The following is a 26,976-nucleotide window of genomic DNA, read 5'->3' as shown; positions in this document are numbered from 1 at the left end:
TCACTGCAATAAATAGCGACACAACTTGTTAATTTTTGCTTTTGCATACTGCAGTACTTCAAGTGTATTCAAACAGTGTTCCTGAAGTAATTTACAGAGATGCTATATCTTCCAAATCATTTAAGGACATTTAATGCTACTTGATATTATAGATTGGTCAAAATCTTCAGGCAGTAGTCCAAAGAAAATACCAGCTGTGCAGCAAGAGTGCATGAAATAAATGTTATGTTCCTCAAATGGTTCTACCCACTGAATGAACAAAAACTTGACTTGGAGAAAAAGAATATTAAATAATTTAAAATATTGATCTTTCAGTTCTCTTGCAGTACAATTCCACAATAAAACAAAATTTTTTTAACAAATTAACAGAATAGAGGGTAGGAGCTACAGCTGTGGAAATGTTTTCTCTTCCAACTGCAAGAACATATTATGAAGTCTAAGAAAAAATCATGATTCCTCACATCTTCAGGGTTCTTTTGCTTCTTCTTTCTCATCATAGAGTGTGAATATATTGGAGGTGCACCTTCTTGCTTACAGAAGCACATTTTCATTTGGTGACTGAAATGATGCCCTGCATTTCTAATGACCTCCAACCCAGGAAGTTGCTTCAGAGTTAAAGAAACAGCCTTGAATCTCCTTAAAGAGCATTATTTAAATATCAAAAAAATCTGGACTCAAACCACATCTCGAGATGATTAGACAGAATAACTTAGTGAAATTAATAGGTTCAAGTAGTAAAAAAAGGAAATAAAAAGACAAAAAGGTTGAGGAAGAAAATTCAGTTCCAGGCCAAACAGATGAAGGCATTGCATGACCAATTGGAAAATTAAATTCAGGATGTTCTAGTGCCCAAAATAGGAGACAGCAGATAACTTTAATGTTTGCATGACTGCAGAAAATTATGGACACGTGATTGGTCAGGAACACATTAGAATTTGAAAAATGATGCAAATTTTCAAAATAAAATATAGGTCAAAATATCCTTACATCATTACCTGCTCTTCCCCAACCCAGTGGAAACAGCATAACAGAACAGCCAGTTTCTACTTTTACTTCGCAAAATTTATCTTTATCATTTCCATTTCATTCATTGTTCCCCATATTGTGGTCTTGGAGCTTAGGGACAGTAAGTAAACAAAATTTGGGGTCTGGGTACAGGTAGTTTCTCCTCACGTTTATAAGGATACAGTGAGGAAATATAACCATAACTATATTGGAAAGCTTATGTCTAGACAACCATAAGTGTGGATAATGGAGAGACAAGAGACTGAGCCAAGTGTATAAAGAGTAGACACAAGCTGAAGTGGAAGAGTTCAGCAAATACAATTCAAAAACAAAATTGGTAAATTGAATTGCCGCTTGCAACATTCCTCATCTTTTCAACCTTGTAACTTGGATTAAACAAAAATTGTGCACCTGGGAACTAGAATTTAAAATAAATAATATTAAATGGTAAAATATGAAATAGCAACAGCAAATGCATCCTGGAAAATGGTTAAAATGTTTACTTACAAATAATTCTATTAAAGATGCATCATTGCAATTATCTCACTTAATCATGATAGATTTTTCTGAGGGTTTCATTTGGTGATAGAAATCAGATACAGTATTGGTCTTCATAATGCTCTGTTGAAGGAAATCTATTGAAGAATGCAAAGTCTATGAAGCAATCTTGTAATAATAGAAAATGGGTGACAAGAAGGGGTGATAAGGTTGAACTTCTATGTAATTAGTTTGTGAAACTTGATGCAGTACTTTTCCCCTGAATGTTGTTGTCAATGCACTGCTAAACACAAAATAGATGGTGGTTAAGGATGGATATTGGAGGTGCACACAGTGCCAAAGCAGGGAGAAATGCCAATGCAGATGATCCACCAGTTCAACTGAATAGGTAGCATTTGACCTGGTAGGCACAGTTCCACAAAAGGGCAAGAGCAAACAGCGAAGAATTTTGGTGCAGCATGCTTACATTCCAAGGACAAATCTCATAACATTGAAGTTGTCAACCTGCCACCATCAGATAATTCTATTCTGATCCATCACTCCACCTATAAAACCACAAGAACCAGAAGCAGGATTGGGCCATTCAGCCCATCAAGATTGCTCCACCATTCGATAGTGGCTGATTTCTCCTCTCAACCCCAATGTTCTGCCTTTTCCCTGTAACCTTTGACACCCGTGCTAATCAAGAACCTATCAACTTCCACTTTAAATATACCCAATAAATTGGCCTCTGCAGCTGTATGTAACAATGAGTTCCACAGATTCTCCACCTTCTGGTTAAAGAAATTCCTCATCTCTGTTCTAAATCTCCAACAGGACCACAACTTTGTTGTGGTTTGGAGGCTTGCATGCCTCAATGACCCGAAGAGCTATGCTGGCTGGAATCAGGGCTTTATGCTTTGGCTCTTGGTTGGGTCACTTATGCCAAACAAGTCAAACTAAAAGGACAGACTAAGAGTGGTCCACTAGTCTTCCAGGTTCAGGGTTCAGCTCAGGGTTATCAACCCTGACTGGTAAAACAAAATATTACAGAAACACCAAGGAACAATCCTTCTACATCCTAGTGCAATGGTATTCCCGTGCCTCCATCTGGGACTTGCATGACTGACATTAGTGAAAACCGAGAGAATGCTACTGATATGATGAAGAAAGCTCTCAACACCACCAGAGATTGAGGACCTTCATTGTTGCCCTAAACTCCAGCAGCACAACAGGCAGCAAGTCAGTCTGTTCCAAAGGAACATGTTTGTATTCTGAGGCTAAATCTTCTGGTCCTAAATTGTCCCACTATTGGAAACATTCTCCCCATGTCCACTATCTTGGAACTTTCAATACTTAGTAGGTTTCAATTAGATCCCCATCATTCTTCTGAACTCCAGTGAGTACATGCCTAGAGCCATCAAACACTCGTCAAACATTAACCTTTTCATTCCCAGGATCATTATTGGGAACTCCTCCAAAGCTTTGAAAATATCATACTAGCTTATCAGGTACATATATAGTAGTAAATATTCAATGCCTAGTTTAAAAAGCCAATATAAAAAACAGCACTCTCATCTCTCATGTGTACACTTTAAAAGGAAGAATAACACTGCACCTCTGCGAATCTCCACAGCATCTGACAACCCTGTGATCTGTGTTTCAGACTATGACATCAGAAAATCCTTAAAAGGTGTCAGGCCCCAAGGGTGTACCTGGCAGAACAGTGAAAACCTGGGCCAACCACCTGGCAGGATTGCTAAGGACATCTTCAACAGCTGCAGTTGAAGGTTCCCACCCACTTCAAGTGGGCATCAATCATACTGGTGCCTCAAACATTTATCATCAGGTAGCACCCATATCTACTGTAATGAAGGGCTTTGACAGATTGGTCATAGCTAGAATTAACTCCTGCCTGAGCAAGGACCTGGACCCACTGCAATTTGTGACTGCCACAACAAGGCATTTGCAGTCTCACTGGGTCTACAATGGGCTTTGGACCACCTGGACAAGTTGGCAATCAACACCATCATCCCCATCATCCCCTCTGTACTAATTAACAAGCTTTAAAACCAGGCCCTCTGTACCTCCCTTTGCAATTGTATTCTTGAATTCCTCATTGGTAGAACACAGTCAGTAGGAATTGGTGACATCTCTTCCTCACTAACAATCAACACATGCACACCTCAAGGACGCATACTTAACCCACTGCTTTACTCTCACTTCAGTCATCACTACATGGCTAGGTACAGCTCAAACTGCACCTACAAATTTGCCAATGATAACACTGTAGTTGACAGAATCTCAGATTGTGATGAGAATCTCAGATTGAGTGAGTGTGAAAGGGTGGTCAAGTGTTGTCATGGCAACCTTACACTCAACATCAGCAAGACCAAGGAACTGATTCTAGACTTCAGGAAGGGGAAGTTGGGCAAACAAACATTCAATGAAGAGTCAGCAATTTCTAGTTCATAGGCATTAACATCTCTGAGAATCTACCTTGGGCTGATATTGATGCAAACATGATGAAGGCACACAAGTGGCTATACTTCATTAGGAGTTTGAGGAGATTTGGTATGTCACTAAAGACAAACAAATTTCTACATATATACCATGGAAAACATGCTGACCCTTGCTGACTGGTTGCATCACCGTCTGGCATGGGGGTGCCAACTCGCAGGATCGTATTAGGCTTCAGAGATCTATAGACTCAGGCACCCTCATTATAGGCACAAGCCTGCCCACCATTGAGGACATTTTCAAAAGGTGGTACCTCAGGAAGGCTGTATTCATCATTATGAACCCTCAGCTTTCAGCACATGCCAAATTCTCATTACCACTATTCGAGAGGAGACAGAGGAGCCTAATAACAAACTCAACGTTTTTGGAACAGCTTCTTCCTCTCTCCCATCAGATTTTTGAACAGTCCACAATATCTGCCACACTATTCCGCTATTCCTCTTTTGCGCTAATTCTTTAATGCAACTTACAGTAAGTTATGTACTGTACTGCTGCCACAAAGTAACAGACACCATGACTAATGTCAGTGACAAATCTGATTTGAGATTTTCAGCATACCTGGATATACAATAGGTACTTTTTGCTAGATATTCATTGGAATTTAATTTTGACCAACTGCAAAGCTACTTTGCTTTTACTGATTAAACTGCACTGGATAGAATGCATTCTACCAAAACATGAGACCTAGGAAAAATGGAGATGTCAGCAAAATTTTACATCTTCAATTTCCAGTGAAACCAACCAGTGCTGTATTACACAGTTGGGCATTTTGCCAAAATAAATCTGCCCTGAAAACATCCCATAAAATGTTCTGGGATGGTTTGATTGTATTTCCTCTCCATTTAGAGTGCTTTTCTAATTATTCCAGTTTTATTCTGGTTTATAGTGAAATGTAACCTGGCTGTGTCTATGTAATTAGAGATGACGTTTTAAAGATTTAAACTATTGCACTTTTGGGGTGAGGGGGCTTAAGATGATGCAAACTAAATCAGTGTAGGTAGAATGCAATGACAATAAACATACTCCAAATTGTTACACAAAATATTTAGTAAAATATGTCAACCTTAGATGCTTGCCTTACAGTCCAGGTGGTAAGATACAAAAAGAAAAGATAAACACTAGAAACAGTGACAGAATATACCTACTCATTTTTGAACCGACTTGATGGAACCTTTCCCGCTTGAGATTATCAATACACTTGATGTGCCAGATTGTAACTGTGGTTTCTATCCACAAGGGGATTCCAGTGAACTTAAAAATTAAATGGGAATTGTACTTGATGGTACTTAGCAGATCCTGCATAGGCTTAGAGAGAAACCAAACTGAAGCAAAATAAATCAGAAACATCTATTGAAGATTATTATGCAATACTAGCTCAAGAATTACAAGGCTTAGGAAAATGAAAACTTGCATACTTTCATTACCTACCTCCCTCCCCACTGGCGTCTCCTGGAGTGTTTAAAAAGATATAAATGCCAAAACTTACATCTTACCCAGCTCCAAGACCTGTGAATGGTGGACACGAGAGTCCATCATATCATATATCAGCATTTTAAGTACTCAATCACACACCAACTTTTACCTGCTTCTTACCACATTAAAAAGCTTGCTCCCCCAACAATCACAAGTAACATTTTTCCCATGATATATTCCATCTGCCATTTTCTTAACCACTATCTATAACCCTCGGCTCAATCTAATTTCTATCTTCCTATGGGAATTTGTTGCTGGCATGAAGAAACAAAAAACTTACTGGAAACTATTTAGTACCTTGGTCTTCCTTGTGCAAGTTAATTTCTGCCTATTGTTTGCTATTTAATCAATCCATTTAATAGAATCCAGTAACAGCACTTGCACTATTGTACCATTTCTTATGGCAGATGTCCGGTTTTGAGAAACAAGGAAATTACTGAGACAATGCAACACATGGGTCAAATCAAGTTCACAAACAAATCATTTAAGCACTTAATTGTTGAAATAGAGTGACCCAAAAGTAAATTAAGTAACATGCTAGATAAGCATTTTCCAAAAAGATTCGCTATGTAGCTAGCTGCATTTCTGATTGACATGTTTTCTTAATAAGTTTTCAGTAAGCTTGTGTGGCACATTTCATTTTAATGTTTCCTCTGTTCTTAAAAAACCAAGCCCTAGAATGGAAGTGTCAGATTTAAAAAAGATCAATGTGGCACTGAATTAAGATTAACGAAACATAATACATTAAACTATATTGAGAGGTTCTATAAACACCAGGGACCAAAATTTCATAGTCAGCAATTTCTCATACACAGGATTGTCAACAAAAGCACTATTATTAAAAGATAAAAAAGAATAAGTGGTACCTTGATATGAACATCCTTTGTATAAATGCAAAACCACAGTGCCTATAAAAGGTATTCACCTCCCTTGGAAGATTTCATGTTTTATAAACACTGAATCACAGTGGAGTTAACTTGGCTTTTTTTTTGACACTGATCAACAGAAAAAGACTCATGTCAAGGTGAAAACAGATCTCTGCAAAGTGCCTAAATTAATTACAAATATAAAGCACAAAGTCATTGATTACATGAGTATTCACCCTCCCCTTTAAAATGACACACCAAATCAACACTAGTGTAGCCAATTGGTTTTAGAAGTCATAATTAGTTAAGTGGAGATCACCTGTGTGCAGTTTAAATTGATTGTCATAAAAATACATCTGCATTTGGAAGGTCAACTGCTGGTAAGTCAGTAATCTGGTAAAAACTACACCATGAAGACAAAAGAACACTCCAAACAACTCTGAGAAGGTTATTTAGTGCTTTTTATAAGCACTGTATACACTAGATTTAAACAGTCCTACTAACCTGGATGGCATCACCATTAACTATGCTTTAATAGGAACAAATAACGAAGCCTGATTTATTAGAAAATGAACGTAAATGAGTGAACAAGACCTTTGATTACAGATTCTAAAACCACTAAAACTACAAAGGTGGATTGATAATACAATTGTTCAAAACAATGCACGAGTTTCATCTCTAGTGGGAAAGAATTATAAAATATTCAACTACAGTGCTACAAACAAACCAGTTCTTAAAAATATCAAACACTTATAGTGAAGGAGAGTTTATTCTTAAAAAGGGAATATAATTTGAATTGCCAAGCACCTTGCATTTCCAATGGAGATCAAGACAAATATACAAATGCTGGTGTTTTTACTCCTGGCGTAACAGAACTAGAGGCTGTAAATGCAAGATCGGCATTAGTCAAGCTAAGGAAACTCACAAGTTTTTAATGTAGAAAATATAGAGATTGCCAGGAGGAACAGGTAAAACATCCAGCAAGGATTATGTATTTAAGTGGAAGCTAGATAAACATGAGAGACAATTACAGAGGGATATGTTGATGGGGTTAGATGAAAGCACATGAATTATAAACACGTACCTGGATCTTTAAGTATTAAATAATATCTAGAAATACAAACAATACCGCTGTATATATTTGTAAAGTAGCAGTTTGTATTAAATTTAAATTTTCTATGTTGATTTTGGGCTTTGATATGACAGTTAGTTTAACACAACTCAGCCATGTGCTAATGAATGATCGCTCTATTATAGCTAGTATTTCCATTTGCAAAAATCTCAAGATAATTACTGCAAAATGAAATATCAGAAGTTTGCAGTTAATGACAAGTTATCCACGTCTGCAACTGATCTATGAGAAAAGACCATATACAGATTGTAGAGTTATGCCAGTGAGTGCTACTGCTGCAAGCTGCTTGTCCTAAACTCAACAAGGCCTTCAATTGCAGTAAGTACTTCCTCTCAAATTCTATCACGAGGTGACAGGAAACTCAGCCACAAAAATGCACTATATAAACTTCGGCTAATAATCTTCCAAACTGTAGCCTGCTATCAAGCTCTTCCAAAATGAAATGTTTCAAAATGATTGGCATTTGGAAACATTCAATAACATTGCCAAACTATTAAAATTGGCTAAAATTAAATTAAGCAATTAGCATTTAAACACAACATTTATCTTAAACACTCTTATCCATTAAAATTAATGAAGAACTTCTTGCTCCTGATCTAATTGAGTATTATTCAAATGAATAGTTGCAGCTTTGTCTCCCATTTGTAGACTCCAATAGGAAAAAGAATTCTCAGCAAGTTCAACATTTTCATTCACATACACTGTATGGAAATTCCAAAATTGCAGGCATTCAGATGGAGAAAATTGGTTGTTTTGCAGGAATAACATTTCCCTCCAAGGTACATACCCAAAATGCTGGAGGAGCTCAGCAGGCCAGGCAGCATATATGATTGCGTCTCGGCCCAAAACCTCGACCGTTTACTCTTCCTCATAGATGTTGCCTGTTTTGCTGAGCTCCTCTTGCATTTTGCGTGTGTTGCTTTGGATTTTCAGCATCTTCAGATTTGCTTCCGTTTGTGCCTAAAGTGCAGCCACCTCTTTAGGTCCTGCTTTACAAACCCAGTATTAAGACCAAGTCTTTCAACACTACTTATCTTAATCAGTCTTTTTACTTATATGTCCATATCTATCTACCTCAATTGCTCTGCAAGTCATCTTAACTCAATGTGAAAATAACATTGTATCTGAGTTCTCCACCCAATCTGCTGGTGGCCATTTCATATTATGTCCCAACAACAGGATTCTGTTTCTGGTGCACCCATTAAAACACACTGGTCCTTTTTTCTTTTTCACCCTTTAAACACTGTTCACTGAAAAAATAGAGTGCTTGTTAAAAAAAATTAGATGTATTAGAGTATTAATAGAAATAATGTTCAATTGTTTGTAAAATTTGCTAGGCCAGCAGTACCAAAATTATTGGAGTTTTACTGTACTTGCTGTATCAGCTATTTTCATTTCTAACATGTATTTTAAAGAAGATATTCTTGCACCTTTACTACCATATATACCAAACTACTGTCTTCTAGAGTAGTTCCATCTTCCCTTAAGGTGGAGGTAACATAATAGAAATAAAATCACATTATACCAGCAGTACTCAGCAGGTCAGTCAGCATCAGAGGGTGAGACATACAACTAAGTGAATACAACTAAGTGAATACATTTGAAAGTATTTATAACCCTCATACTTTTCCCAGGTCTGATCAAATTACAGAACCAAAATGTTAACCCTAGTTTTCTCCTTACAGCTCCATATTTTATATATAAAAATAATTTTTAAGCCAGATGTCTGACATCACAGTATTTGCTTCATGATTAGGGAATTATATCTACTGCTTGAAAATCATTTGCTTTTTTTTTAAAAAATCTTATTGACTGAATTTTCATATATTGGTTTAAGCCCTCTCCCCTCTTCCCTCGTTTGGTTTGATAATTGAAGCTGTAATTCAATGCACCCAGGATTTTCTATCAAATTGGTCTGTTTAGTAGTTCCTTCCTTTCTAATGTCAACTACTGTAGTATATCTTGCATTGTAGCTATTTCCTTATTGCCCGTTTTCATAAACCAAGGACCAAGACATGCTGTACCATTTTTAATCATCCTATTTTAATTACTTACGTGTTTGTGAAATAGTTAATTTCTGTTTGCACAAGTTTCACATTCTATCTTACAATTCCTTTAAAATCCCTTTCTTAAACTCAGTACACTATCCTTAATCATCCACTCTCACTCCCTTGCAGCTACAACACTCCAGCCAGACATGGTCCTGTGGTCCACAACAACCAAGCTGGCATATGTTGTGGAATTGACAGTACCATGGGAAAATGGTGTCGAAGAAGCATATGAGAGAAAAAGACCAAGTACTCTGAACTAGCTGAAGCTGTCCAGAATAGCTGGAAGACCAAGATTTCCCCTGTAGAGGTGGGATGCAGGGGATTCATTGCTACATCTATGACCAGTCTATTGAGGAAGATGGGGGTGAGGGGTCACTCTCTCCAACAAGCAATCGAGTCCTTGTCAAACACAACAGAAGAAAGCAGCGATTGGATTTGGATTAAAAGGAAAGACAACAACTGGGCTGCAAGATGAAGACGGGAGGGTATGGAACTGAGCGGGGTGTATCTGGGACACCAGGTAGCACCGTTGAGCCCTCTGGAGATGTAGTGGGCTTATCAATGAAACGTCAAAGAAGGAGGGTGCCCACCTGATGACCTCGATGACGTACCTACCCTCCCTCCTTGTCACCACTCCAAACCCACTGCCAACATCGAGAGTGCCAACTTACCACAGGGATTGAAATATCAAGTCCAAGTAGCTCTACTTTGTCACTTACATGCATACAGTTTAAAATTCATTTTATCTTTATTATTCATCCAGTGCCCCACACTCATTTGCATATTTAAATGGAATATATTTATCCTGAACACACCATGACATTGTCTTTAAAAAAATGCCCAATTCTCTGAATCTGTCAATTCCTGCCCCCCCCTCAGCTTTTCACTCTTTACCATCCCCATGCATAATTTGTTAAAATAAAGTTAACTAATGAGCCATGAACTTTACAAGATATTGGAACTTATTATGCTACAATCGGGAATTTAGTTTTATTTTTAATGACCCTTAAATATGCAATCATATACACATGGTAGCCCCATGTTTACAATCCCTAGAGTTGTTGAACTGATAATTCTGAGTTTTTATTTAGATGTTACATAATTAAAAGATGCATATTCTGAAATGTTAGCCTGTTAATTTTACAATGTCCCTTAACTAAACCAGTAACTGAAAACTGGCATAAAATTGTTCCATACTGGCTACACAACTCCACTCCAAGCAACACTAGGCATGCTTTGCTGGTCACCCCATATCCTGGCAAAATTACAACTCCAATATATCGTAAGGACTGTACTCACCAACAAATGTGAAGCATGAAGAGAAACAAACAAATTTCACATGCCAAATTAAATAAATGGGCAGGGGGTATCAATGCCCTAATAGCCTGCTTAAAGGATAATTTAGTCTACCACTAATGAATTATCAGTAGTTAAAGAATCCTCAGCAACATCCCTGGAAGTAAAAAGCAATTCTCCAACTTAAAATACTATGGAAATTCAAGTGCTACATCTAGAGCAACTTCTATCAGCTGAATTTAGCAGATATCAATTGGTTACATTTTTACCTACCCCTCCAAATATATTTCAGCCCTAGAAATTTTTTTTTTTTTAAAGTTGAGTTTATTGATATATACACAAGCACATGCATGCACAACCAGTGAAAAAGTACAAAACTACTTAAAAAAAAAAGTAGTGACAATTTTAGGTGTATAATTTCACATTACTGCTGTTGTTTCAGTCAACTCGTGTTATATACTAACCTGAATAATGTGCATTGGTGACTTATTCACTTGCTAAGTATACCCAACTTGAGCTGAAACCAGTCAAATCTGAATCTAACAACACAAGATCAAGAGCTTTTGATTGTGACAACTAGGCTATTTTTCAAATCTTCCTCATCAAAGTCAAGGATACAAAAGCAGAGTGTCTTCATTTCTATTACTATCTTGGTGAACAATAGTCAACAGTACACCTGTCCCTACACCTCCTCTCTTGCCACCATTCAGGGCCCCAAAAATTCCTTCCAGGTGAAGCAACACTTCACTTGTGAGTCTGTTGAGGTCATCTATTGCATCCGGTGCTCCCTGTGCAGCCTCTCCTACATCAGTGACACCCGACACAGATTGGGGGACCGCTTTGTCGAGCAGCTCCCCTCCGTCCGCCACAACAAACAGGATCTCCCGGTTGCCACCCACTTCAACTTTGCTTCACATTCCCATTGGATATGTCCATACATGGCCTCTTCTACTGCCGTGATGAGGCTAAACTCAGGTTGGAGGAGCAACACCTCATATACTGTCTGGGTAGTCTCCAGCCCCTGGGTATGAACATTGAATTCTCCAACTTCTGGTAATTCCCTCTCCCTCCCTTCCCCATCCCAGTGTCACTCTGCCCCCTCCCCCAGCTGCCTACTACCTCCCTTATGGTTCCGCCTCCTTCTACTACCCATTTTGTTTTCCCCTATTCCTTCTTCACCTTTCCTGCCTATCCCCTCCCCCACCCCTTTATCTTTCCCCTTACTAGTTTTTCACATGGAACCTTCCAGCCTTCTCCTTCCCACCCTCCCCCCACCTTCTTTATAGGGCCTCTGCCCCTTCCCTCTTCAGTCCTGATGAAGGGTTCCGGCCCGAAACGTTAATTGATCATTTCCACGGATGCTGCCCGACCTGCTGAGTTCATCCAGCATGTTGTGAGTGTTGTACACACTTGATTGATGGCCTTTCAGATCTCTACTAATTAGGCTCACATCAAACCATATTTAATGGTTTGGTCTTGCACATGTTATTCATCCCACTTCTCCAGTGCCTCCTGTCTTTGGCAGAAATCCTTCTTACACTACTCAATGAAAAGGGGCCCAGACACTACAATAGCTCACTCGCTACATCTACTGTGATCATGTTGCATGTGCCTTTGATCCTTTGGAAAACAAATCAGTGAACTAACTTAAAAAAAACTAGAAATGTTATGTGCAATTGTTTCTTTGGTAAACTGCATCCATATTCTATTTCTTACAGCATAAAAAGTCAATTATACAAAATGTATCATGAATAAAAGCATTCAATATTAGTCAACAGCTGTACTCTTGCACTTTTAACATTAAATAAAATTCTCAGCTCACAGTATTCAATCATGCTCCATAAATTGTCACTTTCCAGCATTAAAGGTGCAACCATCACCAAAGATTGTTGGCAAAACCTAGTTCTCAGATACAATGGTATGGAATGAGGCACTCTTTTAGCCAAGTTTCAAAAACTCTAGAAAACCTACACTGCATGATTAAAATTTAGTCCGGAGGAACATAGCAAATTAAATGAAAATTTCTTCTGAATTGAGCAAATCTCAAGATAGGAGTGTCTCCTATCATTCAAACATAACATTTTAACATCAATTTTACTAACACCACAAAAGTGTATACAGCCACCCACTGCATAAATCAATGACCCAGCCCTGGAGAGAAAAAAAACAAGGGACAAAGTTACTGTTTGTGTTCAATTGGCAAAGTAGTTAACTCTATTCACAAAGTAAAACATAGATTTAGCTCTTTATTATGGCTAATTGAGGGAGTACAAAGTCACAATATTCCAACTGAAAGGTTAACTAATATCTGCACTTGAAAGCAGTTTTTTTTTTAATCTACATTGTTCTCTCCAGGCAAAAGGATAATTACCAAAAGATTAATTTAGTCTCACTTTAGACAACATAATAAACCAAGTCATTTTGGAATTAAAAACAATGAAAATGATTAACAGCTGTAGCAGTTATTTTATGGTATTTGCAAAAGGAATCTAAGGCAATTGGAGTATATCCCACCTCCTTGAATTTCATGGTCGTTGTCACTACTTTATAAAATAAAAATAGCTCTACTGAGACGTACATAATCTCTGGTGACTGGAAATATTCAAATGACTAACTGAATTACACATGATTTGCTTTCATGTGAACAATATCTATTTTTCTGAATTCTAAAATACATCCAAACTGAGTAAATCTTGTACTCCTATGACAGGTTTAGTTCACTTATTACTAACCACCCACAATTTCTCATATCATTGCATAAAATTGCCTCTTTAACTGTTTAAGTATCGACTTCACTCCTGCTTGAAAACCTACTCCAATTTAGCAATCTTCATTTTCTGACTTTTCTCAACATTTCTTTCCCCCGATTTGTTTATCCCCGCAGTACACTAATGGCACGTGATAATGGCAATAGAAACATAGAAACATAGAAAATAGGTGCAGGAGTAGGCCATTCAGCCCTTCGAGCCTGCACCGCCATTTATTATGATCATGGCTGATCATCCAACTCAGTAATGTAAACTACTGGCACAGATTAACCTTTTCTATTTCACGAAGTCCATATCTTAAAAATTTAGCATGATTACTTTAAACTTGTATACTACACATGTGAAAATACAGCAGGGATAGTATCTGCTTTGTTGAATAGCACCTTGATTTAGCAGTAACTACAGCCAGTTACTATAATCTTCACTCAGATCTTTCTGCCTCTCCTTTCATTGCTTTCAAAACTTTAATCTTATAACAGCGAAGTTCTGCAATTTAATTGCAGACCAAACGAAGGCAACCACTCATGTCTTGCAGTCTGTTAGCAGAGGGGTAGGAAACTGATCTACAGTGGTCTTGGTGGTAGAGAAAAACAAAAATTCAAGTAAGTCTTGAATTGAGATGCAAAATCATAAGCAAAAAAAAATTAAGTATCTCAGGCAAGATCTGAGGGAAACAATAGTTGATTTTCAAGTATAAACCTTTCCCAGAACAAAAATGTAAAGCAAAAAAAATTTAAAAACTAACACAACAAAAAGTGAAAAAGAAAAAGGTAAGAAATAGCGAGCAACACTATTTTTTCCTGCAACACACATCAAAGTTGCTGGTGAACGCAGCAGGCCAGGCAGCATCTGTAGGAAGAGGTGCAGTCGACATTTCAGGCCGAGACCCTTTGTCAGGACTAACTGAAAGAAGAGTTGGTAAGAGATTTGAAAGTTGGAGGGGGAGGGGGAGATCCAAAATGATAGGAGAAGACAGGAGGGGGAGGGATGGAGCCAAGAGCTGGACAGGTGATTGGCAAAAGGGATATGAGAGGATCATGGGACAGGAGGCCCAGGGAGAAGGAAGGGGGGGGGGGGGAGAGAGAAGAACCCAGAGGATGGGCAAGGGGTACAGTCAGAGGGACAGAGGGAGAAAAAGGAGAGAGAGAGAAAGAATGTGTGTATATAAATAAATACCGGATGGGGTACCAGGGGGAGGTGGGCCATTAGGGGAAGTTAAAGAAGTCAACGTTCATGCCATCAGGTTCGAGGCTACCCAGAAGGAATATAAGCTGTTGTTCCTCCAACCTGAGTGTGGCTTCATCTTTACAGTAGAGGAGGCCATGGATGGACATATCAGAATGGGAATGGGATGTGGAATTAAAATGTGTGGCCACTGGGAGATCCTGCTTTCTCTGGCGGACAGAGCGTAGGTGTTCAGCAAAACGATCTCCCAGTCTGCGTCGGGTCTCGCCAATATATAGAAGGCCACATCGGGAGCACCAGACGCAGTATATCACCCCAGCCGACTCACAGGTGAAGTGTTGCCTCACCTGGAAGGACTGTCTGGGGCCCTGAATGGTGGTAAGGGAGGAAGTGTAAGGGCATGTGTAGCACTTGTTCTGCTTACAAGGATAAGTGCCAGGAGGGAGATCAGAGGGGAGGGATGGGGGGGGGGGAACGAATGAACAAGGGAGTCGCGTAGGGAGCGATCCTTGCGGAAAGCAGAGAGGTGGGGGGAGGGAAAGATGTGCTTAGTGGTGGGATCCCGTTGGAGGTGGCGGAAGTTACGGAGAATAATATGTTGGACCCGGAGGCGAGGACCAGGGGAACCCTATTCCTAGTGGGGTGGCGAGGGGATGGAGTGAGAGCAGATGTGTGTGAAATGGAGGAGATGCGTTTGAGAGCAGAGTTGATGGTGGATGAAGGGAAGCCCGTTTCTTTAAAAAAAGGAGGACATCTCCCTCGTCCTGGAATGAAAAGCCTCATCCTGAGAGCAGATGCAGCAGAGATGGAGGAATTGCGAGAAGGGGATGGCATTTTTGCAAGCGACAGGGTGAGAAGAGGAATAGTCCAGATCGCTGTGACAGTCAGTAGGGCTTATAGTAGACATCAGTAGATAAGCTGTCTCCAGAGATAGAGACAGAAAGATCTAGAAAGGGGAGGGAGGTGTCGGAAATGGACCAGGTAAACTTGAGGGCAGGGTGAAAGTTGAAGGCAAAGTTAATAAAGTCAACGAGCTCAGCATGCGTGCAGGAAGCAGCGCCAATGCAGTCGTCGATGTAGCGAAGGAAAAGTGGGGGACAGATACCAGAATAGGTTTGGAACATAGATTGTTCCGCAAACCCAACAAAAAGGCAGATATAGCTCGGACCCATGCGGGTGCCCATAGCTACACCTTTAGTTTGGAGGAAGTGGGAGGAGCCAAAGGAGAAATTATTAAGAGTAAGGACTAATTCCGCGAGACGGAGCAGAGTGGTGGTAGAGGGGAACTGATTAGGTCTGGAATCCAAAAAGTAGCGGACAGCTTTGAGACCTTCTTGGTGGGGGATAGAAGTATATAGGGACTGGACATCCATGGTGAAGATAAAGCAGTGGGGGCCAGGGAACTTAAAGATCATCGAAAAGTTTAAGAGCGTGAGAAGTCTCACGAACATAGGTAGGAAGGGGTTGAACAAGGGGGGATAAAACAGTGTCAAGGTATGCAGAAATGAGTTTAGTGGGGCAGGAGCAAGCTGAGACAGTGGGTCTGCCAGGACAGGCAGGTTTGTGGATCTTGGGTAGGAGGTAGAAATGGGAAGTGCGAGGTGTGGGAACTATAAGGTTGGGAGCAGTGGATGGGAGATCCCCTGAGCAGATAAAGTCGGTGATGGTGTGGGAGACAATGGCCTGGTGTTCCTTAGTGGGGTCACGATCAAGGGGTAAATAAGAGGAGGTATCCGCGAGTTGTGGCTGTGCCTCGGCAAGGTAGAGGTCAGTGCACCAGACTACAACAGCACCCCCCTTATAGGCGGGTTTAATAGTCAGGTTAGGATTAGTGCGGAGGGAGTGGAGAGCAGAGCATTCGGAAGGAGTAAGGTTGGAATGGGAACAAGGTGCGGTGAAGTCGAGACAGTTGATGTCCCGTCAGCAGTTAATTTTTTCCTGCAATGTTTCGGTGGTGAATGGATGGTGGTCAAAGGGATACATTTCCCATTAAAATTGCAAAACAGAAACATATACTGATAAAAATCAACATCAGACCAATGTAAGAAAGCATTTCTTCAATGGGTGCTCACTATTTGTAGCAATCATCAAGCAGGAATATCTATACAAAAATTTTTCTTCATGGTTAAAAACAAAGATAGGAGGCAGTGATTCTTTAGAACTGGAAAGGCGTGATGTTATAAAGCACTAAGATTACATGATGCTGTAATAAATGTCCACATTGATCATTTCTGGTGCAACCTTAAAATTTTAGATTATGCGTAGAATAAATAAGGAAGTGATAAAAATATGCTTAGGGGATACATGTAATGTTGAGTTACAGGATATGGTTAAAACAAGTTCAAAAACATCTAAAATGGTAGTTGGCATCTTTGAAAAAAAAGAGGGATTTTAAAGATTACAGGAAATGAGCAAACTAGTGAAAGTAGCTGATGTCTTCTATAGAGAAAATATACCAGGTCAGATATTTTATGTCAGCTTCTGATATTGACTATATAATAACTGTTCAGATAGATAACTTTCAACTATAGTTCCTCATTTGTAGAGGGAAGAACCAATTCACAGTTTGAGGTGCATTTTCTTTTTGCAATCAACAACTGCACATCACACAGAGCTTTCAGTCAGAGACAAAGTAAATAACAACATAAAGGAATATGACATTCCTTTAGAAAGCAAAGTTTGATTTTTATTGCAGCTTTAGTAGTGCATAAATTATTACAATTCACTGCAGAGCAACATGTCAAAAGCAATAAAAAAAGCAACATCTTTCAGCCCTATATCTTCAGCCCACATACAACAATACTCTAAAATGCTGCAACAACCACCCAAGCTGGCACTTCAATTTCCAGGGCAAATTGTCCAGAGTGGCACATGGGAGTCACATCACTTCCCATCTGGAAAATAATAGCAAAACCTTCACACTTGCCATGAATTTAGGTTTTGCTTCAACCAATCAAATGAGATGCCCTTTGGTAGAACTGAAGGCCTTGCCAAAGCAAATGATTCAATGAATATAAGCAATGCTTATGAACTTTAAAAATGCTTTAGGAAAGTGATGAAACATTTAGAATTGTAACTATGCTGTCTTACAGCAAAGCTCAGCACAAAAACTGCATTGTATTAATACTCAAAATATTCTATTCTTAGATAACCAAGTGAAATACTAGATCAGGAACATAAGCTGCAATGGCAGTGGTGTAGTTCTACACTCACACAGCAATTCTATTTTTTTTTAAGGATATGAACAGCAATATATCAGTTTTGTTTGGTAAAGTCAAGCATTGTCACTTCAAAGTGAGAAATTTTACAGGGCAATTTGCGGAAACTTCCTACACCAGTCCTTGCTTTGAGTTACTGATTCACAAACCTGACTTACATAAGCAATATTTAGTCCTATGCAAGATCTTATAATAATTTGCAATCAGTACTTTTAAAAAACGCGCTTAAAAACCTCAGATCATCAAATTATCCTCTCATCTACTGTATTTAAACATATTGAGTTCAAGGTCTCCATTGATATCTTTTTCAAAAAATATGCAATTTAAATTCATTCTCAGAAATGAAAAGAATTGATCATTTAAAAATTAGATGTGCCAGGTCTTGGAAAATACAACCAAACCATTTAATTTAATCACAATTTCCTTTCCCTTCCACAACTGCAAATGAAATGCAAATCATGACACTAAAGGGTTAATGCAAGCCCAATCTAAATTTTTAAATTTCTTTATCTATCAAGAGTACCAAAATGCTATCAATGATTTCAAGTAACAAAACTTAATGCTTTAATTTGAAAGAAATTTTTACAATTCCTAAATTAAAATGAAAAATGACTTCCGTCTTTAAGTACTTACTTTACTACATCATCAATGTTATTTCTGTAGACACCTTCAAGTCTCTCAGCTGGAAATCCCATGGCGATGATGTTTGGATAAATATCTGATTATGTCAGTTAAGGTCAATAATATTTGTGACAGACGCTCAAAAGGACTACAAAATTAAAAAAAATTATATATAAAAACTAAAAAAGCAAATGACTGAATTTATCACTTTACACAGATTTGTCTCTTGGGTTTATTTGGATTTCTGATCATTGTTCTTGGATAGGAAGAGATGTAACTGCAAATGCTAGTTAAATATATTTAAACACAAGGAATGAAAGAACAGGATTAATACTATAACCATATATTCATGTGTATATAATAAAATTACATTTAATTGGAAGAAATTAGTTCACAAAATGTGGTAGGCCAACAAGGTATCAACAAAGTACAGCTTAATATTTAAAATTCCTACTTCACTTGCTTCTACCCCAGAAATGTACAACTTTATCAGGTGCCAACAAGATGTTCAAGTTGTACAGTACATTCTGAATACCAATTCACCTCTATATGTCAATTAAAAGAATACTATGTATTTCTAGTTAAATGGACTTATGAAAACAGTAATTAAAAGTTTATATACCATACTGATCGGATGAAAATTCATTGGTTAAGAGTTCTAGGGGACTGAAGGAGCCATATGAAAGTGAAAAAAGTCAGATCTGGGTGGATGGATGGGATATAAACTACTCCCACAATATTACTATACAAATCACTCTGTATCTATGAACATTTCACCAAATGGCAAGCAGATCACACCTGTGTAAAGGGCAGGGTATAACTGCCTCCAAACATCTGCAGTCAGAATTCCAAGTAGATGATCATGGCCTCACCATAACTCAACATGTCAAAAATAGCAGGAGAACTGGACGACGACTGGAAATTGGCAGCTTTTGTCCTGAGCATAAGAATCACTATTCCAACCCAGACACTTATCAACCAAATGTGTACTCGCAAGGTGACGGAGAATATTACTGATAAGTTATCAAGTGCAATGAATGTTTACTAAACTGATACCTGGAATAATGGACAAGGAAAGATTACCTCAGTCAGGCAAATATTCAGGGGAACTTTGAAGAATAAGAGGATACTTCAGAAACATTTAAAACTAACTAGGCTGGGCAGACTCAATACTACAAGCTGATACTCCTAATGGCTAGAACCCAGATGTGAAGGTCACAGTCTCAGAATATCAGAAATGTCACCTGGAGATCAGGCGATCAGAGGAAATCTCTTCATGGAAAGGGAACAAGACTCAACATTATGGTCTCCAGGTGTGGTGCTAGATGGTTTAGCACAGACACTGAGTTCAAGGACCTATTTCCATGCTCTATAACCTTGTATTATTTCTGGCTGCACACACACCAGCATCCTTACCAAAATGTCATAGGTTCAACAGTCCAGGACACAATTCTACCCTTCAACATTTTACAACCATAAAAGCACCTGCAGCATCCAAAACACTTACAAAGCAAACAAAATTTGTGCCATTTAATGCCATGTTTGTGAGATATAGTAGCCAACTTGGTAATTAGAGCAGACAAACTGCAGGCTCTGATACTACCTTTCCTTTATCAAGTGTCTACAACTGGCCTGCTCTAGATACTGAGTAATGTAGTAATGCCCTTCCAGTTATGAAAAAAGTAGATATCAGCAGTGGTTTCAAATATCAGCTGGAACTTTAAAATAATTTTGGCAACTGCAGAACTCATGTACGAGGAAGGCAACTTTTGCAAACCTGATTTGTTAGGAAATGTTAGCTGCAACATTAAATTTTGACAAATAATTCCATTCCTAGTCAGAGATACTAGGTAAGTAAATTTCAACAAGGAGTTAAAAGGTAAAATTTATCAGATTCATGATAAAACCTTAAATATGCACTGCTATTTTTTAAAATTCTATATCGTGTGAATGATAAATATCCACTGCATTTCTGGGACAGAGAGGCACAAAGGTAAGTTTGTTTGCAGCTGATGAGCAAAGGCAGTTTATTTAAATATGAATTGCTTAGCAATAAATAAATATTTTAAATAACCTTTCTTGGCCTTTGTCCACTTTAGCAACTGTAGTTTTCCTTTGATTTCACAGTTAAAAAAGATCATGCTCAATGAAGAGATTGGAAAACAAGCCAAGAGTGAGAGAATACCAAGGAAAAGAGAGAAGTGATCAAAAGGGAAAGAGAAATATCTCTTAACAGGACATTTTTAAAAAAACAACTTCTGGGTGAAAAAAAATAAATTTTCAAAAGATATCATTAATCCTTTCTGATGTTTAGCAATATTTTAAAACATTAAACAAAATATTATGTAAATACATTTATCTACCTATTTGGTTACCAATCTCTTGACCTGGAAACCTCACTGAAAGCAGAAAAAGGAAACCATTTTCAATAGAAAATATTAAACTTAATAATATTTTGAGGTCACATAGAAAATCTTTCAACAGTTTTCTATTGGAAATGTACAATATTCCCAAAGCTCAAAAAGCGTAACTTCTGAATCAGAATGAACCACCATGAAATTAAATACAAAGAGGTACAAGTAATATGAAATTTTATGTCAGATATGTCAGTTACCAATTAATAGGAGGGAAAGGAAGTCAATGCACAAAATAAGTGAAAACATTGTTCAGTCAGTAATCACAGTGGGAATATCACAAACTTTACACCTAACAGTAGATAAATCACAAAAGTGGTATTCATACTCCAAGCAACTCTTAGCTGTTGGAGTTCACAGTTCAAAATTTTTCAATTGAAGTTCATTAAGTCCTGGATTTCTGCACAAGTGACATCAGCAGAGAGAATGTCCAAGACCTGAGGAGTGACAAATAGCAGAGGGAGGGAGGGAGGGGTGGCCCTACACAAATGCAGATATTCTGACTGCAATAAGAGACCATTTTGATGCTACCTTGAATTTCCCATTGTCATTTCATTCAATGTTAATATTTTAACCCACTTAGACAAACTGCATTTAAACTCCACAACACATTTATTTGATGGGAAATATTGAAACAAAGCTAACCAATATGCTCATTTACCAAACTCAAGAAAGACAAATTAAGCAAGTAATTGGGATATTCAAATGAGCAAGGTTCAAAATAATGGGAAAATGGCATATGTAACACCTCTAGTCAAGATAATAGGATAGAGAAAATAAAGTTTAAAGCCAGTTCACCTTACATGGAGGGAAAGGAAATCAATGGACAAAAATGGGTTACAGACCAATTAATGAAGGAAGTGATAACAGAACTTTAAACACACAATGTGACTGAGCAGAGTCACCAAGGCTTTATGAAAGGGAAATTATGCTGAAAACATTTGAACATATAATATGGAGGGTGGATGAAAGAGGCAATAGATGTCGTATACTTAAATTTTCAAGAAGACATTTGTAAGGTGCCACAAATCTTTATCCTACAACAGCAAGTAAACAGGTCATTTGCAAACTGGCAGACTTTAGCAAGTAAGCTGCGTCACAGATATGGACAGGTTAAACAAGCTGACAGAGGCAGTAGATGGAATATAATGAAGGTAAATGTAAGGTTACCACTTTAGGAAAACAAGAAAAGCTGTGTCATTGAAATAGAGTGACAGGATACTGCAATTAAAGATTCTATTTCTCTTCCTAATTTTTTTTTTTTGCGCGCAGAGGATGGAATCTGCAAGTGAGCAAGGTTTGCTTACAGAACTTCAGTGAAACCATACTGAATGCAATGCACAAAGGTCTGATTTTACTTATAAACCTGTTTTAGAGAGTGCAGCAAAGGCTCATTAAATTCCTGGGATAAGGGGCTCCTTATGAGTAATGACATGGAGACTTAGGCCTATACTTTGAACTTAATAGATTGCAAAGTGATGGTATTGAAATATTGAGGATTCTGAGGTAAAGATGGTTGACAGCGTTGATGCTGCAAGAATGTTATTCCCTGCTGGGGTGACCTCCAACTGGAGGAGTTAGTCTCAGATCACTGGTCAGCCACATAAAATGTACTTGAAAAATTTCTTCCCTCAGACACCTGTGAATTTTCGCAACACCCTACCAGAGGGGACCTGTGGATACAGAGTCATTTACTATATTCAAGAGCAGAATAAATTGACTTCTAAACTGCAGAAAGGTTTTGGGGATTCATATGAAGATCGGTAGCCAAGGTTAATCATAACCTTTTTGAATTGCTAAGTGGACTTAGGGATGCATATTGCCTACGCTACTTTCTAACTCATGTAAGTTAGTAACAATTGAAGAATCCAGTTTTTAAACTCAAACTAAAATATGTAGATCAATTTCAGTTAGCATGACCTGAAAAATAATTGCCAAGGACACACAGTCCCTTTGCAAAATTCATACCAGATAGACCAGCAACCTTCCTTTGTTTTCTTTGATGCACCCTTAATTCATTGGCCAAGGCCTTTATTGACACTCCAAGCAACTGCTAGAGCATTAAGCATAACAGTAAACATAAAACATCTCAAAGCTCAGCCTAGCGAGAAGAAAAAAATACAAGCTGATTGAAGAGACTTGCGTATGCCAAGGTTGTTTTGTCCCACTGAAACAATGACAAAATCTAATCCCACTAAGGGAAATGCATTAGCTTTCCACATACAACCCAAAAGCCATGAATCAATCAGGAGATTTGTAGTCTACTGAGGACTAGATCTGTGGCATTCAAGACCAGTGATCCAGAAATTATACACGTACTCCAGGTAAGACCTAAGGCAGCTTATTAGGGGTGAAGCCAGTTCAAGTTAGAGATAGATCAGATGCACGTCAGCTCTGGCAGGGTTTGCAGGTCATTACTTCCTACAAAGCTTGCTGTGATGCTCCATTCCCAGATGAGCTCAACACCTTTCATGCATGCTTTGAAAGGGAGAATAAAGCACCTGTGTGAATCCCTGCAGCATCTAGTGACCCTGTGATCCATGTCTCAGAGGCTGGCGTCAGAACACCTTTTAAGAGGGTGAACCCTTGCAAAGTGTCAGGCCCTGATGGTGTACCTGCTGGGGGCTCTGAAAACCCGTGACAACCATCTTCAATCTCTCAGTCAGAGCTACACACCTGCTTCAAAAAGGGTGACAATCAGAGCAAAGTGAACTGTCAAAGTAACTATTGCACTCACATCCACTGTGATAAAGTGCTCTGAGGGGTTTATCATGGCTACAGTCAACTTCTGCCCAAGGACCTGGACGCGCTACAATTTGCCTATCACACAGGTCTACAGCAGATGCAATCTCACTGGCTTGCCATTTGACCTTGGATCACCTGCACCTGGCTAATTGTGATACCTACGTTACGCTGATGTTTATTGACTCCAGCTCAGTGTTCAACACAATCATACCCTCAGTTCTAATCAAAAGGCTCCATAATCTGGGCTTCTGTACTACCCTCTGCAACTGGATCCTTAACTTCCTCAACTGGAGACCAAAACCTGTGCAGATCAGAAATAACATCTCCTCAGACAATCAACACTGGTGCACTTCAAGGATGTGTGCTTAGCCCTCTGCTCTACTCTCTCTACACCCATGACTATGTGGCTAGGCACAGCTCAAATGCCATCTATAAATTTGCCAACACAACTATCATTGGCAAAACTTCAGGTGGTGACGAAGAGGCACACAGGAGTGAGATAGATTAGTTGGTTGAGTGGTGTCAGAGCTACAATTTAACGTAGAAATACAGTAGCGTCAGCATGAATTAATCAGTCTGTTGGCCTGGTGGAAGAAGCTATTCTGGAGCCTGCTGGTCCTGGCTTTTATGCTGTGGTACCGTTTCCTGGATGGTAGTAGCTGGAACAGTTCGTGGTTGGGGTGTCTCAGGTCTCCAATGATTCTTCGAGCCCTTTTTAAATGTATCCTAGGCCCAAAATATTGATGCAATTACAAACAAGGTGCAACAATGACTATATTTCATGAGGAGTTTGTGGACAATTGGTTTGTCACCAAAAGACACTCGCAGATTTCTACAGATCTACCATGGAGAGCATTCTAAATGGTTGCATCATCATCTGGTATGGAGAGACCACTGCATAGGATCAGAAAAAGGTGTAGAAAGTTGTAAGCTTTGCCAGCACATATAGGGCACCAGCCTCCCCAGCACCAAGGACACCCTCAAACAGTGATGACTCAAAAAGGCAGAATCCATCATGAAGAACCCCCATCAGTCAGGACATGCCCTCTTCTCATCGCCACTGTCGAGGAGGTACAGGAGCCTGAAGACACACGTTCTTTCAGGAACAACTTCTTCACCCTCCTCCCACCAAACCATCAGATTTCAGAATGGACAATGACCATGAACACTACCTCACTATTTTTATTCTTCTCTTTTTGCACTACTTATTTGTTTTTTTTCACATTTACCTATAATTTATAGTTTTCATTATGTATTGCAATGTACTGCTGCTGCAAAACAACAAATTTCATAACATATGCCAGTGATTTTAAACCTGATTCTGATTCAAGTAGGAATTTTGTATCTATTTTGATTCAAATTATTAATGCTGAGACGCAGGACTTGTACTTTCAGATCATGGCATATGCTTAAGTCTTACTCTGCCTGTGCTAGCAGATCCGCACCATCTCCCACACTGACTATGCCTCAGTTCTGAAACCCTCATCCTCAGTCTAAAAGTCTGAATATCACAACCTTTCTCAAACTTCTAACAGCTATTGAAGACTTCTGTACTACTTTGACCCTCTAAATCTTTTCTAATATTTCTCATAGTTATTCTATTACCAGCATGACAATTTTACTTTCAACTGCAATTGCCTTTAGCTTTTCTACACCTCTGTGCCATTATATTTAAGGGACTTCTTCAAACCTCTATTTTTGACCAACACCTCAATAACCTGATTAGTCTTTAGTGGCAAATTTAATTTCAACACAATCATCATTGCTGGCCATTTTCAAAGGATGCTACTTATTTGAAATTTCTTAGTGGCTCATCATGCTGAATTATCAACTTAAAGAAGCTGGGGGAAAAATTAAAGTTTCAAAATGCTAATTTCAGAAACGTTTAAGTAGATCCCTGGTTGTTAGGTGGAACTCCAATGGCCCATGCAACAAGGCTGATCCCAATCGATTAGTTATTAAGGAACCAGTAACCCAAGTAGAAAGTACCCTTGCGTCTTCATGTTGAGCCCCGTCACACACAGAACTTTGAATTTTGCATCATTTATACTGCCTTTGGGTAGTTTTTTTTAAAAAAGTTGTTAAAAGAATGGGAAAGTTTAGTACATATTAAATGATAATTAAAGAATTATAGATTGTGATGATCTTCTACAAGGTGCACAACAGAGCAATTTGGGAGGAGTGAAGCAGAAGCAGAAGCACGTGGCTTAATTATGCACATATGCTCCTAAAGAATCAAAGTGCTGTATTCTCCACAGGATTAAAATATACAGTCAAAATTAATTCATATTTTTCTCTAAAGATTTACTGCCTAAAAATGGTATGTTATTTTAGCTCTACTAAATTAAACTGTAAACCTTGTTCTAACATACTTGCTAAAAGAAAAAAGCTACCGCAGTCAATGTTAATGACTTATATGAATGAGCTCAATGTTATTCCATGTACAGGCTATGAGAAGACATATACACTCAGTGGCCACTTTTAGGTACACCTGTTTGTTAATGGAAACATCTAATCAGCCAATCACGTGGCAGTAACTCAATACATAAAAGCATACAGACATGGTCAAGATGGTCTCACATAAACATGAGAAATTCTGCAGAAGCTGGAAATTCAAGCAACACACATCGAAGTTGCTGGTGAATGCAGCAGGCCAGGCAGTATCTCTAGGAAGAGGTACAGTCGACGTTTCAGGCAGAGACCCTTTGTCAGGACTAACTGAAGGAAGAGCTAGTAAGAGATTTGAAAATGGGAGGGGGAGGGGGAGGTCCAAAATGATAGAAGACAGGAGGGGGAGGGATGGAGCCAAGAGCTGGACAGGTGATTGGCAAAAGGGATACGAGAGGATCATGGGACAGGAGGTCCGGGAAGAAAGACGGGGGGGGGGGGGGGAGGAGAGAGAGAGAGAAGAGAACCCAGAGGGGGGGGAGGGGGAAAGAAAGAAAGAATGTGTGTATATCAATAAATACCAGATGGGGTACGAGGAGAAGGTGGGGCATCAGCGGAAGTTAGAGAAGTCAATGTTCATGCCATCAGGTTGGAGGCTACCCAGACGGAATATAAGCTGTTGTTCCTCCAGCCTAAGTGTGGCTTCATCTTTACAGTAGAGAAGGCCATGGATAGACATATCAGAATGGGAATGGGATGTGGAATTAAAATGTGTGGCCACTGGGAGATCCTGCTTTCTCTGGCGGACAGAGCGTAG

General features: G+C 38.8%; 1 protein-coding gene across 1 annotated transcript in view; it reads right to left on the bottom strand.

Moving 5' to 3' along the window:
* The window catches only part of LOC140185706 (phosphatidylinositol 3,4,5-trisphosphate 3-phosphatase and dual-specificity protein phosphatase PTEN), a 132,451-nt gene that overhangs the window by 68,964 nt on the left and 36,511 nt on the right, over positions 1-26,976 (bottom strand). Inside the window, exon 2 of the mRNA XM_072239251.1 lies at positions 18,625-18,709. Coding sequence (XP_072095352.1) covers positions 18,625-18,709 — 85 coding nt within the window. The remainder of the gene's footprint in view (positions 1-18,624; positions 18,710-26,976) is intronic.

The sequence above is a fragment of the Mobula birostris genome, chromosome 21 (assembly GCF_030028105.1).
Source record: "Mobula birostris isolate sMobBir1 chromosome 21, sMobBir1.hap1, whole genome shotgun sequence".
Lineage (NCBI taxonomy): Eukaryota > Metazoa > Chordata > Chondrichthyes > Myliobatiformes > Myliobatidae > Mobula > Mobula birostris.
Note: the sequence above shows the minus strand (reverse complement) of the source record. Positions and strands in the feature narration are given on the sequence as shown.